Source organism: Kryptolebias marmoratus, linkage group LG22 (genome assembly GCF_001649575.2).
Source record: "Kryptolebias marmoratus isolate JLee-2015 linkage group LG22, ASM164957v2, whole genome shotgun sequence".
Lineage (NCBI taxonomy): Eukaryota > Metazoa > Chordata > Actinopteri > Cyprinodontiformes > Rivulidae > Kryptolebias > Kryptolebias marmoratus.
This window is the reverse complement of record NC_051451.1, coordinates 14,295,679-14,311,993: the sequence shown is the minus strand read 5'-3', so window position 1 is coordinate 14,311,993 and position 16,315 is coordinate 14,295,679. Positions and strand designations below refer to the sequence as shown.

Genomic DNA, 16,315 nt, shown 5'->3' with positions numbered 1-16,315 from the left:
TTAAACAACAACTTGTTGTGTCTCAGTGACAAACAAGCTTTGTATGAAAACTTCATGGGCATTTCAGTGGTCAGACTCATTAGATAAAAGTCCTTGTAGCTTTCTTTCTTTTTTTTTTACTTTGACAACATGGAACAGATCATTACCTGCCACTTCCAGGAGCAGTGCTGTCGCAGCCTGGATGTGTTTCAGCTTGTTTTAACGTGCAGGGTGTAGCACATTAATGCCATAGTTTAGAGGTTAAACAGACTGTACATGCACACAAACACACATTCCACAGCTCAACTAGCACATACAAACACACTCCTTTTAAAAATAAAAATAGCACTCTCCAGGAACCGTGGGAAACAGGTGAAGTAGCTGGACCAGATTTCGATCATATAAACATTTTCGCACTTGCTTTCGTTTTAATGTTACTTGAAGCTTCTTGGTTCCGGGAGACTGTTGGACGGGAACGCACAACTAACTTGACCTCAAGCGTCAGGAATGTTCCTGTTCCCTGGAACTCTCCCATGAATGAAATGTGTGTTGAGAAGATCACTTTAGTATTTTCCTTTTTGTGCTTTGCTCAGAAGTCAGTGCCACAGGAATTTTGTAACTTAAAGACACTAATATGTCTTTGAAGTGACACACATTCCCCAAAGATAATTACATTCTTAGAGTTTTACCAGGATGGTCTGGATTATGAACAAATACAGCAACAAGTCATCCACAATACATAGATGCAGCTATCTGTAAAAAACACAGCTAAGTAGTTTAGCGCCTATTAAACTAACTATGTTAATTACTTGTGTTAGCTTGATGAAAGCCATCTGTTTATGAGAATGTGTGTCTGACATTCCATCCACTAGACTTAAATGGGTTCCTTTTGGCTAACAATCCAGGATCTGCCAACAAATCTGTGACAAAACAAACCTAAAATGTACCTTTCAGTTATTAGAAATGAAATAACTTGGTTTATGTTTACTAATTTGTGTAGAGGTAAGTTTTTGTCGCCTGCATTTTTGCAGCTTGTCAATTTTATTTTAAATTCAAGTAAAGAGTAGTGTGAATTTAAAGAAGCTAAGCTACATGATGGCGTTATGATGGTTGCAAATCTGAATCCAGTTCCAGAAATGCCTGGTTGTTGTTGTTGCTCAGCTAAACAAGTTCATTCTGAGAATCTACACGCCTTAATAGCGTAATGCCAAGGCATTTAACATGCAAATGTCCTTCTGCTCCTCAGTCAGCTGTCTCACATTTTCCAATCTGAAACTCTGAACCTACAACAAACTCGGTCTCATAAATATTGCAGCTTTACCTTAAAAAAAATCTGTTACCTGCTGCAAAATATAAATTCACCACTCTCATTAAATTACTGGCTCGGAACAGATTACACCCAGTAAAATCCTGCTTGGAAAGAAAAACATAATTTTTACCTTATAGGTCCTGCAGTTTAGATAAAAAAACTACTGGTTTTGATCTTTTCATAAGCTTTATTTTTGTACACTATCTGTTAAAAAAATGTGACAAAATAATGTAAAAAAATATTTCACTTGTTGACATTGAACCAAACATCTTCCTAAAGCTAAGTAGCCCAAGATTCAAAAAAGAGATTTGGCCAGAGAGACATGCCAGTCATTTAGATGATTAATGACATGTAAATAACACGCAACAGTAGCCATCATATTTGTCATCTTTGTGTTTGTTTTCTCTTGTAGAAAACAGCTCAGTGTTGGGCTCCTACATGAGAAATGAGGTTCTACCCAATGATACTCGCTCTGTGATGCTGGCCAGCTTCCTGGTGTACCGCTCCATCTCCTGCCTCAGAAACACACACACACAGCTGGAGGGTAAGACAAACGGATGCTACATTTCTGTGTTTAAACTCTGAAACAAAACATGTACATTTGTAATTAATTTTAAAATGGTTATCACGCTGAGAAGTTGTATGTTAACAGCGACTGCTCTGTCACGTTCCCCTGCAGGCTGCGGCTCATTTGGGGATTTATTATACCGTAGCAGCCAGCTGGGCATCCCTCTGAGAGACCTGCTGAGACTGGTGCCAGTTCTGTTGGGTTCTGTGTCAGGGTCCCAGTCACTGCTGGGCTTTCCCCCTCAGGTGTTTCCATCCTGACGTTCAGAACCAGTCACTGGGCGGACGGGCTCACAGAGATGCAGTCCCCGCGTGCAGAAACGGGACACACTTTTAAATGAAACGTTTGCAGACGTGGCCAGCAGCTTTGACACGCTGTGACCATTGGACACATCCACAGCTGCCTGTTCTGTGGGGAGAAAAAAAGCTTGGATTTAACAAACTATTTCCTTCTTATTCGCTGTAATATAAAATACCTTTTTTGTTTGTAAATTACTATCATATTTAGCCTTTTTTTTTAAACAAAATAAAAACAGTTTAATCTACAGTAATCATGCAGTACTTGTGCCGTTTTTGTAGTACAGCCAGTTCACTGTGGGACTTGCAGATGAGTTGCACAAATACTCAGCAGGAGCAACTTTTCTTCAAACAGCTGAACTATTCAGAACAACAAAAAAAAAAAAACGTCACTGCGGCGAGAACATGAAGACTAAGGCACAATAAAAGAGAAAAGTGTCTACAAACTTGATGAATACTGTGGTTTGTTTGTGTATCCGTCATGTTTTTTTTTTTTATTGCGCTGTTGTCAGTTTTCTCTCCGGTTTTGTTTGTCTAGCACAGATGTCATTGTGGTGTTGGCAGCGATGCATCCCTGTGGTCAAGATAAAGGTTTCTTTGAAGCTATTCAGGGATCAAAACAGGTTGTTTCGAGTTGCTCCCCACATGAAAAAGATTCCCCTCAACTTCCACTTAAAAGCAGTAAAGCTGAAACACAAGGCTGTTCTTGGCACTCTGTTATTCTGGGGAAAAGGTGGCTTTCAGCTTGATGCTGTTTTGTCTGTTATTGTCTAACAAAATGGTGGCTTTCGGTCTGAAGTCTAAAAATGCGATATAGTAAGAGAACAGACGAGCTCTTTAATTAGCTCTGGGGCTTTTCTCTTTTTTTTTTTTTACTGAATAGAGAATGAAAAATTAAAATTTTACCTAAAATATCAGCATCTAGTAAGGCTGTGGTGCTTTTTGATCAAATGTTTGTGCAATGTTTCAGCGTGTTGTTGTCTGAAATGCACTTCTACGTTCTGTTATAAAGTCAGATGTTTGTTCCCGTCACATGGCCACAAAGAAATGTTGTGTTGGAGACCCAGGACAGATAGGGGACGTTGCAAACATGATTTATAGCATATTTTAAATGCCTGAAACGTTTCTGCAGTGGAAATCTCAGCCACACAGACTTTGACTGTTTTTTTTTATCTAATGCCTGTCATTCTTCAGCTGCTTATTTTAGCCCAAAGTTTGTTTTATTTTATTATTTAACTTGGAGGAGAAAAAGTATTTCACGGGCAGCAAGAAAATGGTTCAAGAAGTGACACAGCTGGAAGAAATATTTCTGCTGTTAAATAAGGAAAACATCAGAAGATTCTCTACATTTATTCTCCATGAAATAATTTGCAAACACGGTTGAATTTAGATCTCATGTGATTTTTTTTTTTTGTTCTTTTTTCCCAACTTTTTTCCCCCAAAATGAAGTTGATGTTCTGATAACTTGCTTTGATCAAAATACAACAGATGCAGAACAGCAGGTTTTTCTTTACAGCTCTGCTGGGTTTTACATGTGGACTGAGTCACTCAATTCAAATTCTCCCCTCTCTTCCAAAGAGCATGCTTTTTTTAAACAAAAATTTAGATTAATCTGCAGGTTTTGATTATATACTTGGCATATATTCAGTAACCATTTAAGTACAATAAACAAAAAATGAAATAGTTTGCAGGCAACGTTATCCTTAAACATCTACATTTTTGAAGTACATTTTGGCCACAGACAGTTGGACTATAATTCCTCTTTTAGATACAAACTCATTGTGAGATTTAGGACAACACGTAACAGGCAGAGAAAATACAATAATTGTTGTAATGTGATAGTGACTGAGATGTTGGTTACATGGGGGAAACAATAATACTAAAGAATGCAAAATGTAAATCAGATCCAGTTGTGATCAAATATAAATTGAAACCCATTTCCACCACTGAAAAAGAAATAAACTGTTGAATGGTATGTCATAACTATGAGATTCAGAGTCATAATTATAAGATTAAGTCATATTTTTGACTTTGAAAGTCATAATTTTGAGATTTAAAGCCATAATTTTGACAAAGTCAAAACTGAGATTCAAAGACAATTCTGACTTTCAAAGTTGTAATTATGAGATTCAAAATCACAGTTTTGACTTTAAAAGTCATAATTATGCGATTCAAAGTGATAATTTCAACTTTAAAAGTTGCAATTACATGATTCAAAGTCATGATTTCAAGATTCAAAGTCATAATTTTAAGATGAAGTCATTATTTAGACTTTCAAATCTGAATCTCTAGAAATTCTAAGAAAATACGAAAAGAGATGGGGATGACTGAATTTTCTTCATGGAAACTTTTTTTTTTCAATTAAGGACAACGCGAGGTGGAGGAACAAGAAAAATCAGTGTCAAGGTGTGTAGGAAAAACAAATTGATAGAAAGAGCTGTGGAGAAAAAACAACTGAGGGCAGAATCACAAATTTTGAGGTCGATGAAACTGATTTTCAGACACATTCCCTAGATGAACGTATGACAGTTGGAGAATTGTATGAACGGACAAAACTACCTGTTTTGGCGCTTTTACTTGACAACAAAAAGGAAGGACAGTAATTGTGACTCGCAGCCAGACAGATGCAGTAGACCTATTGCCCCAACTGATGCATCAAGTAAACATCATTCGAGTCCAAATCGAGTCTGAAGCAGCAAACACAACCGATGTTATTTATGTAGGAGTCAGCAGTGATTGGACAAACACAAGGATAAATGTTTCCTAAGTTTACTCCACTGTTAACAACTTGCACACTTGTCCAGTGTGCAAGAGCTCAAAGCAGCCATTAGTGAGGTTGTTTCAGAGGACAGTGGCACTATTACTTTCTTCACAGGACACACGTCTGAAACACAATCTTAGTCCCGATGACACCCTGCCTTCGTCTCCACAATCATCTACTTCTGCCCCTTCTTTTCCACTCCTTGATTTTTTTGCCAGAACCCACTGTTCAGAGAGGAGAAAATGAAGAAAACTGTTGTTCTCTATCATGGCCAAATTCTGAAAGAACTAACTTTGCATTTTTGCAAAGAAAGTGTTATTCAGGATGACCTTCTTATCCAAGTGCTGCTTCCTGATGGAATGCTGGAAAAGGCGGCTGATGAAGGAGGAGTTTAGAGGGATGTTCTCTCTGAGTTTTGGCAGGGCTTTTATGAGCAGTGCATGCTGGGAAACGACTTTAAGGTTCCTCATTCACGTCACGATTTCGAACAGCAACAATAGGAAGGCATTGGTTGGATCGCTGCATTTGAATGGCAAAAAGAGACTTTAAATGTCAACATTGCAACTTTAAATCTGAATCACATAATTATGACCGAATCTCATAGTTATGACTTTAAAAGCTAAAATTATGACTTTAAATCTCATAATTATGACTCTGAAAGTTGAGATTATGGGTTTGAAACTCATAATTATGACTAAATCTCATAATTAGGACTTTTAAGGCTGAAATTATGACTGAAAGCCAAATTTATGACTGGATCTCATAATTATCACTTCGAAAGTCAAAATTATGAGTCAATTATGACTTTGAATCTCATAATTATGACTGAAAGTTGAGGTTATGAGTTTGATTCTCATAATCATGACTGAATCTCATAATTATCACTTTTAAAGTTGAAATAATGACTTCAAAAGTGATAATTATGACTTTAAATCTAATAATTATGATTTTGAATCTCACAATTATGACTCTGAAAGTCGAGTTTATGAGTTTGAATCTCATAATTCTGACTTTGAAAGTTTAAATCTTTAAGCTTGAAGTCATTTCAGACACCCATGTAAATATTCCCAATCCCAGAAAAGGTTGTATTTGAATAAGTTCCCTTTAACTCTTGTTATTATTTCATCAGCCCCACGGGCTTCGGGCGAGCCGTGTTGGTGTCAGCCACGTTAGAAGAAAAGCTCAGATTGTGAGGAGTTTTCTTCTGGTTTCCAGATGCTCTTTATTCTTTAGTTCTTCAAATGGCAGCTCTAAAATGAAAAGGCTAATGAACAAACATGTAGGAATATTATGAAGGACAGCTGTAGGGCTTTACTTCGAATGTTTGTTCTTGAGGAGTTGCAGGCCCTCCCAGTCTGTGTGCGCCACTCACCCACTGATTCTAATGCCCTGCTGAGGATGGAAATCCTGATTTCGTACGACTGGTTTGTGGGAGGATTTACTGCGTGTGCTCAGAGTCTCAGATCATTTCTAACCAGCAGCTTGGAGAACATTCCAGAGCAAATGGAAAACATCCGAACAAACAAGTGGTCCACACCCTCCCCACAGAGCTACAATATGGAGCAACTCACAACCTGTATTACCAAGAGCTTATTCCCCAAATTCTGTCTCTGGAGTGAGAAAGACGACAAACTGCGACGATGTGACCTTTCCATGTCTGTCTGTAACTAACAAGCATCCTTTTTCTCTGATTAAAGTCTGCTTCTCCTCACGCCAAAGTTTTTTTTTTCCCCTCTGTGTGATTCAGACAAAACGTGGGATGCGAAGCATCTGTTGAACACTAAATCAACTTGTCCGCCCATATTTCAGCACTATTGTGTTCCTCTGCTGCTGCAAAAAGTAAAAATAAGACATTTTTTATGTGTTTTATTCATGGAAAGGTTCAGAAATAGAAACCAGACATGATTCACAAGATTTCTTTTCCAAAACTTTCAGGCCGGTCGGCCGTTTCTTTTGCTACACTTGTGGCCGTCTCTGTAGTGTCCTACTTCCTGGCTTTTCTCATCACTCAGGATTGTTTGGGTGGGTGTTTGACACAGCACTTAAGTCCTCCTAAACAACTCTGCCTAGTTTTCTTTCAGCGCTGTAATTTCCTTTTTCAGCTGAAACGTTGCTGGACTCACCAAAATAAAACCCTACATGGCGAGTCAGCTTCTTTTTGGAAGTAATGTCATCCTGTGGGAGCGAGACGAATTTGTCTTCTGATGTGAAAAATCAGGATTCAGCAAAATTTGAATCAAAACATGAGGACAGATGGGTTTGGATTGAAAATTAAAAGTACAAATGAGTGCACAAAAGCAATCTGCACTAGTTTTAGGAACTTTTAAAGAGTTGCACACATTTTATTTTTTAAATACATCTTTAGTTTTTTTTTATTTATTGTTTGACAAATTTCTTTTAGACTAAGTCACTTTTTTTTTCAAATATTCAAAGTCTAAACAGCCTTAAATTGAAGGTCTAATGTTGACAAAAAGAATGCATATCACCCACCGCCTTCCATACCAGAGTTTTAAACTCATCTTATGATGAGAAATAATATTTGTAGCCATTTTGGTCATTCATTCATTTTCTTTACCCACTTCTCCTGTCCTGGTTGCAGGGAGCCGGTGTCCATCTCCAGCAGTCACTGTGCGAGAGACGGGGGACACCCTGGACAGGTCGCAAGTCCATCACAGGGACACATAGAGACAAACGAGACAAACAACCATTCACACTCTCACCTAGAGACAGTTTAGAGTTACCAGTGGGCCTAACATGCTTCAGTTTTAGATTCAATAATTACTTTTTGTGAGTTTTATTAAAATTTGTTCATTTGTTCATGAGATAATAGACAGGCCTGGGCTGAAAGGTGGCCAAAGACATGATGACATTTAGCTCTGCAGTTGCATTTGATCTTAGAGCTGCATAGATTAACACAAAGGGAACAAAGTAAATCATAGTACCATCATGTCGGTAGTACAAAACAATTTGGGGGAATGAATTGTTAAACACTTCATGTTTGCCTCAATATATTTGAGTGGGTGTACAACATTCCAGTGTAATTAGTGAGATAACCCAAAGTCCAGCGTTTTGTTGCAAATGTAGCTGTCAGATACGCATGTGGTTTCCTGGAAACACACGCTGTTCCAGTCAACACGTCTTCGCAAACATTCCAGGGAGATGTCACACGACATCGATCAGTAAACTGAGAGTCCGGAGCCAACAGCAACCGGAGCAGATGATCAAAGTCTGGTGGTTTAATGGGCCTGACGTCGCCTCAGATGGACTTTAAACCAACTGCATTTCAAGAACCCTTTATGTCCTGATGCTGCAGAGGGATCGCCTGTGTTGAGCTTCCCACCTTTCAAAATGAATTCCTTATTTTAAAAAGAAGAGACTTTCAAGCATAAAAAAAACCTTAAATTTTCTCTGGCTGCAGAACAAGCTGCATTGCCTAAAATAAATGATTGTAAATGGTAAAAATAAAAAATAAAAAAAGCTATGCCACCTAAAATGATTTACCATAAATATTAGAAAAGCTGTGCCATGAAAAATGAACTACTGCAATGTATGAAAAACTGCACTGCATATGTTACTGTATTCTGAGCACTCGCTGGGCTTGCAAGACTTTTGTTTAAACTTTTGCCAATAACTGTTCACAAAATATCTCATGAAGATTTTAAGGATGCGTTCAGAAAACCATTTTTTGTTTGAACATCAACACCCGATGGACTTTTGGAGCCAACTCAGTTCAAGAAGGCTGCCACAGTTGAATTCACAATTTTACAAATATTGTGCTAAAACTGGGTGACTGGTCTATGAGCTCATTTCATGTTTAGCTTTGTTTTTATTCTTTGTGAACTTGTCATGGTTTGGCTGTTGTCCTTTGCCATTTTAGCAGCTTGTTGCGTTGATGCAGTTTTTATAAAATTAGCTTAAATTCTAAAGTTGCCATAAAAGCTATAACCTCTCTAAACAACCCAATAATACAAAATCAGATTTTTTGCCATTTAGAGCACATCTACAGTACATGTGCTTCTGCCATACTGCATAAAAAATAATCCTCTGATGACACCTCCCTTCTCCTGTTTGGCTGCAGCAGAGTCAGAAGCTGCACCAGCTGACACTGGGCAAAAAGTGGAATTCACTTTGAGGGTTTAACAGTTTCATCAGGTTATATGCAGGGACTCAGGCTACCATAAACAGTTTAGAATGAGAGAAGAAGGCGTAAACCATTATATCAAATATATTTCAGCGCATATTTCTGAGACACCCTCAACACCTTTATGGGTGGATTCCTTCTCAGTTCAGTTCACTTGTTGCGAAAATGGATCATTGTGTAATAACGTCCCAGACTCCACCAAGGCATGTGCTGGGAAGCAGACAACCTTGAGTGATTGTATTGTTTTGGACAATGTTCTGTCTCCTCACCCTGTGGGAAAAGGAGTGCAGCCTCTTGTAAAAACTGCTGCTGTGTTTGTTTCCACAATAAGCCACTGTGAGCGTGTCTATGTGAACACACCCTTCAGCTCTGTCTTTTCTCATGTCCTAACTTTACACAACAGGCGTGCTGAGGACCACCAGGGAGATAAAACGACAGGAGGTAAAAAGAATCAAGGACGACTTCAAGGGGTGTCTAATTTGACATCCAAGAATAAAAGTACAATAAACTATAATTAAAATGGGTCATTTTGTCGAGTTGTACGTAAAGTCTTCTACTAATCAACCAGACTGTAGCATTCATTTGATTCTTTTTTCTAATTTAACAGGGAGACTTTCAAATTTCTTTAGATTTTTGCCCAAAGGCATCAATTGCATTGGTTTCTATGCTGCTAGACAATAATTAAAGGCCTAGCATGTCTACATATTGTTCGCTGCCTTTCATACCAGTGTTACATCTAGGTTTTCAGTTTACACAGAAAAGATCTGAAAAAAAGTAATCAATTTTCTGCAGAATTGTTCCGATTTCACCTAAAAATAGTGTTATGTAACTCAGGCCTAAGGCATTGTTTCATGGGAAAATGCCATTTACCTGAAAGCAGAAGCTGTTACACATGCCCACTATGGCTGCAGTCAGTCAATAATCTACATTTTCCTGAATCTTTTTCGATTTATATTTTAAAGTAACACGTAGCAGCAACCCAACCTCACTGTCGGTCCAAACAAACGTTTGTGTATTCAGCATTGTCAGGCTCGAGACTGAAGTTTCTGTGGATATTCGTGTGTTGCTGAAATACAAAAATCATAGCACCAGCTATTGACTCGGCATGGAAACTACAGCGTCTTTTTTCATCACTACTGTGTGAACATGTAGTGTTTTTACAGTTAATATCAGAAAATCTGTAACGTTTCCAGGAGATTGTTTACATCTAAGATGATTTTAAGATGAGAGGTTATAGCTGTTTTGGTCCAACCATGTAAATGGCGTTATGCTCAGTCTTGTGCGATATTACGAGACCTGTTAGCATTCAAGAGTACGTGTTGAGAATGACTTTCAGCTACTACCTCATCAAAGTTTGCTCAATGTCAGTAAATTTGACTAAGTTATAGCTATTTTGTGTTGGTTAAGGTCAGTTAGCTGTTGTGGCCATCTTGAATTGAATTGACTCCATGTACAACTGATTAACATTTGGAGTCATCTTGATTCATGATGGTCGCCAAAGCGAATGACTTTGGAAAAAAGAAAAGAAAAACATTATAATGCAATCAGTTTTCACAGATAAAGCTGGACCAGTCACCACACAGCAATGTCACGGATGGGTCCCCTCATGCTGGGAAAGTACAGAATTTACTCATGTGTAGGAGCTAAATCTTTTGGTACTTCCAGCGCCACCAGATTGTGCAATACTTAGTGTGATTGCGTATAACGCTATTTTCAAGATTTCACCGAAAAGGTCTTAATTTAAATTTCTGGCACAAGAGGCAGCAGGCAAAATGCATTCCTTTGAGGAATGCTGGGTCTTTAATCACAGATTTCACAGAAATCACAATCGTTCAACACGGAGGAGAAACTCAACTCCCAGAATCTCAGTCCATTCCACCATGAGCTAAAGATCTGTTAGGAGCCGAGTGTTTTTTGCTTCTTCCAGTGTTAGTGGGGTGCTCCTGATGACTCCTGACTCATTGGACGTTTTTACGTTGGCCTAAGTGTAAAAACTGTTCGGCAAGCAACACTAATAACTCACTGACTCTTGCTTTAGAGTCAGAAAACAATACAGGCTGAAACTGTTCTTAACTTGAAATAACTAACAAATCTCTCTTGAAGACGTAAATGTATTGCAGAAAAAAAAATCCTATAAATGTGCAATATTCAGTTGTCTGAGAAGAAAGCTGATCTACATATATGCCATTGGCTGACCCTTTATTCACTTCTGTTTAACTCTAAAACTGAAATCTATTGATTACACAAGTTTCAAACTGTAGAAATCTCATGTCAACATCTAATTTTCTTCGAAATGTGATTGAACCATCAGCTTTGGTAGGACTTCCTGACATGTCACCACATCTGTGCTTTCTTAATGTCCACTTTCTCTCTATGGGTCAAGACAACAAGCAACCAGACCTTGCATCACATCTGGAGCTTTTTTTTTTTTTTTTCTCAAATATTATTTGCTCTGAGTAAAACCTTACGTGACCCAAACAGGAAATTTGTCACTCAGCATTTCTGCAGAAATGAAGTCAAATCCGTTGGGGTTTGTGTCTTTCAAGACAGAGACAGAAACCTGCTTGAGAAAGTTGTGTCATTCTCCCTGAGTGCAGACCTGGAACCATTGATGACACATGACAGGAGATACACACCTCTGCTGGTGGAAGGGGAACCTCCTCCTTCTACTATAAACCAGGCGGTGAGCTAAACGAAACAAGCTGCAGGAAAGTCACCCCAGCCTTTGCATCAACTTCTGCTTTTACTTCCTCCGTGTTAATGAAACTGTACAACAAAGTTTGTCCCATTCGACTTTACTGGGTTTTATAAACTGTAGGCCTCTTCCTTCTAATCTGGCTTTAGTGTTCACATAATGGCTACATAATATGTTGAGGCTTAGAGTTGCTAAAGAGAAAACCCCCTCTTCATTACTTTTTTCACCATGTAGTTTGGTAGCTATTTAATTCTAAACTGGAAAGACCAGCCAGATTTGTTCCCATGCCTTGTGGAGATGAAGACTTTGGTCCTCCTGGCTGAAACAAGTCAACAATAGTTTGGTGAACTGGTTTAGAACTGATGTTATCCTATAGACACATTAGCACTGTAATAACCATTCAACTGATCGTACAGCTCTCAAAAAGTATTTTTTACAAGAAATAAGACTTACCATTGAAGAATTTATGCAACATCTGGTGCTTCTGTGAACAACTGCATACACAAACCCTGAATAACTTGTATAAATGTGATGCTAGTGTGTTTAAAATAAAGCATTTTAGCCCTTAGATGTGATTTCATTTCTAATCCGTTTTGAGTGCTTCTATTGCCCAAACTCAACAAGGGAAGAAAACAACAAGATTCTCAGTGGAACCTAACAGAGTTGATGTGCCACCTGAGAAACCAAAAACTGGCGACCACTGATGTTACAGGCATGTTGGAAGAAGGCCAGACCACGACTCTGACCACGATCTGCGTTTAAGCTGAACCATAATGCCTTATTGCCTAAACCCATTCAGTAAGAGACCAAAGTGTTGTCATAAAATGGACTTCTTTTATGGTCAATGTAACACCTGTCGTTAGAAAACACTTGTAAATTGTTCAAAGGTTGAACGTTCTGCAGGTAATGCCATTTTCTCCACTTCCTGCATCTTTACAAGAACCTTGTGGCTTTTCATGCCTAAGAATGATGTTTGCTTTTATGTTAAAAAGCTCAAATGAGTTGTATTTGAAAAGGTAACATATGTCTAATGTGCTTGTTATTTTTTGCTGTCTTATCTTGGGGTAGAAAGAAATGCTATATAAGAATATATTAACTGGAGGACAGATTACACATATTACCCGTGTATATATTGTTTGTGAATATGTAATTTTTTTTTTTTATTATTTCAGCCTCACATTCAAATGAAAACTGTTTTAGGAGCACCAAATCAATATTTTTGACAATGGGTGAAAAATCTTAAAGGCCACTCTTGCGTTTTTGTGTAGACAGCCAAAATGTGAGTTATTAAAAGCAACATTGTCGTAGTCCCACCTGTAATCTGACCTTTGACCGGACGATGTCCTCTTCTTCTCTTTGTGTTTGCAGTTCACACCCATTGAGTCAGCTTTGCTAACATGCTCCACGCCTTGCGTCCTGTTTTTGGTGCAATGAAGTGGCAGGCGGTACAGTAGCACACACAGGCTTGGCATGGTTACTGCAGCATTTTGGGTCACTTTCGGTGTTTCCTTGCAGATGATGAAAGCATTTTTAAAAAATAGTTTCCTTTTATGTGTGGACAAGGCCTTGGTATCTTTGTCAAGAAGGTAGACCTTGGCTGAAAATTTGAATGGATTCAGATTTCAGGCCCTTTCCACTCCCTCTCTGTTGTGTTTGAGCTCGGCATCTCGTCTCTGCAGACTCAAAACCATAGAAACTGCTGAGGTGACGAGTTAAAAACTTCCTGCTCTGATTGTTTTCATTAAATGAAGTCTTCTGGTAAATTCATTACTTAAAAAAAAGTTTTTCTTTCACAGATTGGCACATGTATGTTAGAATTTTATTTTTAAATAGCATTTATTAAATGTACAGAACCCTGAAGTTTGTTTCCTTTTTGAAGGCAAGGCTCCACCTTCACCCTTTGTTCTTAGGAAACCTTTATGCAGTTCTACAGTTTATTAAAAGTCCAGTATGTCTGCATGTTTCTGCGCGTGGGCTCCGGTTTATCTCCAACCAGAGAATTCCATTCATAACCAAGCTTCCTCGTTCAGCAGAAAGGGGAGGTCTGAACTGGTGGGTGTGCCCCCAGAAATGCGAAAATGTAAGCGTGCAGGTCTAGCAGACAGCTCAGTATGAATGGTTGAGCTGTGGCGGACCCGTCCCGTGCTGCATTCAGGAAAGTCAGGGGAAAAAAAAAACAACCAAAGTGGACAGGATGACAGAAAGCGCGCTCGTGGTTGACTACAGCCTAAGCTCAGGGTGATTCTGTGATGCACAAATTTGAAACTGAAAGAAAATGTGTCTGCAGGTGAAAGTGCGCGCCTCGCAAATGTTGGCTAAATTAAAAAGAAAAAGAAAAAGAAAAAAGAAACAAAAAAGTTGTGCAAAAGTTGCGCCTGACCACCAGTGATTTGAGGGTAAGTTTGTAAAATTTTTCTTTTCTTTTTTTTCTCCTCCTTGTTTGAAATAAGCGCATTCTGTTCAGATAAGTTCTCCACTTCACAGCTGTACGGTCCCTTCAAAGTCAGAAGGAGGAAGCAGCTTGTGACTTTGATGAAAGCGCATTCACTGAAACTGGATGTTTGCAGCTTTGCATTGGAAGTTCGGCAGTTTTTTTAACCCACAGCTTGAAACAACAGAGATGATGAGTGCTCCAGTTTATATATCTACATATAAAATAGTTCGCTTTGGAGGCCGTGCAGTCGCTCATGCGTAATGGGCGGTTTGTACTAAGTTAAAAGGAAGTGTGTGGTGTCAGACAGAGATAGTAACCCGGTCTTCCTCTTCCTTTTGTATTTTTTTAAAAAGCTTATTGAATGACTTGACTCAAAACGGGTTTTCTCTGACTTAGCTGGTCTCGGATCTCTGCGTGATGCGGCCAAAATGCGTCGCATCATCCGCTTAATGTCACCAGAAACATTGCCATTCAGACTTGCGCGTGAACTCCAAGGATTAATTTTTTATTTTTTTATCTTTATTTATTTATTTATTTATTTATTTATTTATTTATTTATTTATTTTTATTCCCCGATCACGTCAGTATGTGCAACATGATCGGAGAGCGTCACCTCCTGGAAAAGTGTAACCACAGCGCAGAGGGCGCCTCCTTTAATTATTAATCCGCTCTGCTGCAGGCGACCAGGGATGCTGCGTTCACAGGCCGTCGGAAACGAGATCCGCCCCCATTAACGAGCTCATAAGTCAGCGTTCAAACTTCCTTTTAATTGTCTCCCAATTTAAAATTACCCTGAAGTCCTGTATACTGACTGCAGCAACCGGAAAAGTGACAAATGACTCGGTGTTTAGTGTCTTCTGGATAAATCTCTAGTTTTTGAACAACTTGATCTAACAGTGAGCAGATTTAGATTCTTTGCATTACCAATTTGACTTTATGGCACAGCTAGCTGTTATTTCTGTTTGTCTCAGTGCCATCATACAAACTGCGACGCAGTGAGCTATAAAAAATGGACCTTGAGTTATGCTTCAAAGTTACTAAAAACCAATAGGGGGAGTACTTGAGTACTTGCAGGAAGAAGAAAAAAGTTTGAACTGCTCCCTTGTGGGAAGACTAACATTCAAGTCACCTGTCAGCTGAAATTTATTCATTCTTATTCTTTGTTCTACTTTGCTGTAACATTGTTCTGATATTTATCTCCTACCGCCAAAAGCAAAAGGGTGATAATGTTTCTGTGTGTGTTCGTTTGCCTGTCGAGTTAGCAAAATATCTGATAAACCAGAGGTCAGTATTGAATGGAACTCTCAGAAATTAGTCATTTGATGTATGTCTACAGCTTGTTAAGTTTTGGGGTCATCACAATTCAAGATGGCCGCCACAACTAAGCGACCTTAGCAAACACAAAAAGTGGCAACAACACAATCAAATTTAAAGTTTTCAAGCTCAAGTTTGGCGTGACAGTAGCTGGATGTCACCCCTGGCTCACAGTCTGAGCGCTAACGGATTGGCCAGGACCGGTTTTTAAAACTTTGACATTAACTGTTGGAGTCAATGCTGAATGTTTGTTAGCAAAATATCTCATGGACCACTGGACGGATTTCCATGAAATGCTCAGAAAATAGTCACTTGGTACAGATCTACAACTGATTAACTTTTCAAGTCAACCCCTATTTAAGATGGCTGCCACAGCCAACTGACCTTAGGAAACAAACAAATTGCTCTAACTCGGCCAGTTTTACAAGTACTGAGCTAAAATTTCACGTGGCAGTAGCTGAGAGTCATCCTCAACACATATTCTAAGCACTTACATACTTTGCATGAGATCACGCATAAAATTCTTTTCAAGGTTTGACCGAAACACCTCTAACTCCATCCCTTCATTATCATAAGATGAGTTTAAAATTCTGGCATGAAATTTGGCAGATGCTTTGCAGGCTTTTAATTCCTGAAGTATCTGAACTGATCATCATACTCTGAAACATTTTTCTCCCATTTCTCAGTTTACAACATAACAGCTTTGCCTCTAATCTTCCATCCATCCATCCATCCATCCATCCATCCATCCATCCATCCATCCATCCATCCATCCATCCATCCATCCATCCATCCATCCATCCATCCATCCATCCATC

At 38.7% G+C, this 16,315-nt stretch overlaps 1 protein-coding gene and 1 long non-coding RNA gene across 5 annotated transcripts in view; both read left to right on the top strand.

The window, feature by feature from the left end:
- anapc1 (anaphase promoting complex subunit 1) overlaps positions 1–2,580 on the top strand; it is a 38,640-nt gene extending 36,060 nt beyond the window's left edge. For both annotated transcript variants that reach the window (XM_017432563.3, XM_017432557.3), the window contains exons 52-53: positions 1,701–1,832; positions 1,968–2,580. In XM_017432563.3, the coding sequence (XP_017288052.1) occupies positions 1,701–1,832; positions 1,968–2,116 (281 nt within the window). In that variant the 3' untranslated portion in view covers positions 2,117–2,580. The remainder of the gene's footprint in view (positions 1–1,700; positions 1,833–1,967) is intronic.
- Positions 2,581–13,859: 11,279 nt separating this feature from the next.
- LOC108243274 overlaps positions 13,860–16,315 on the top strand; it is a 74,844-nt gene continuing 72,388 nt past the window's right edge. For 2 of the 3 annotated variants that reach the window (XR_001808885.3, XR_001808886.3), the window contains exon 1: positions 13,860–14,145. This is a non-coding gene — a long non-coding RNA (uncharacterized LOC108243274). The remainder of the gene's footprint in view (positions 14,146–16,315) is intronic. The other variant, XR_005232688.1, reaches the window with a different exon arrangement.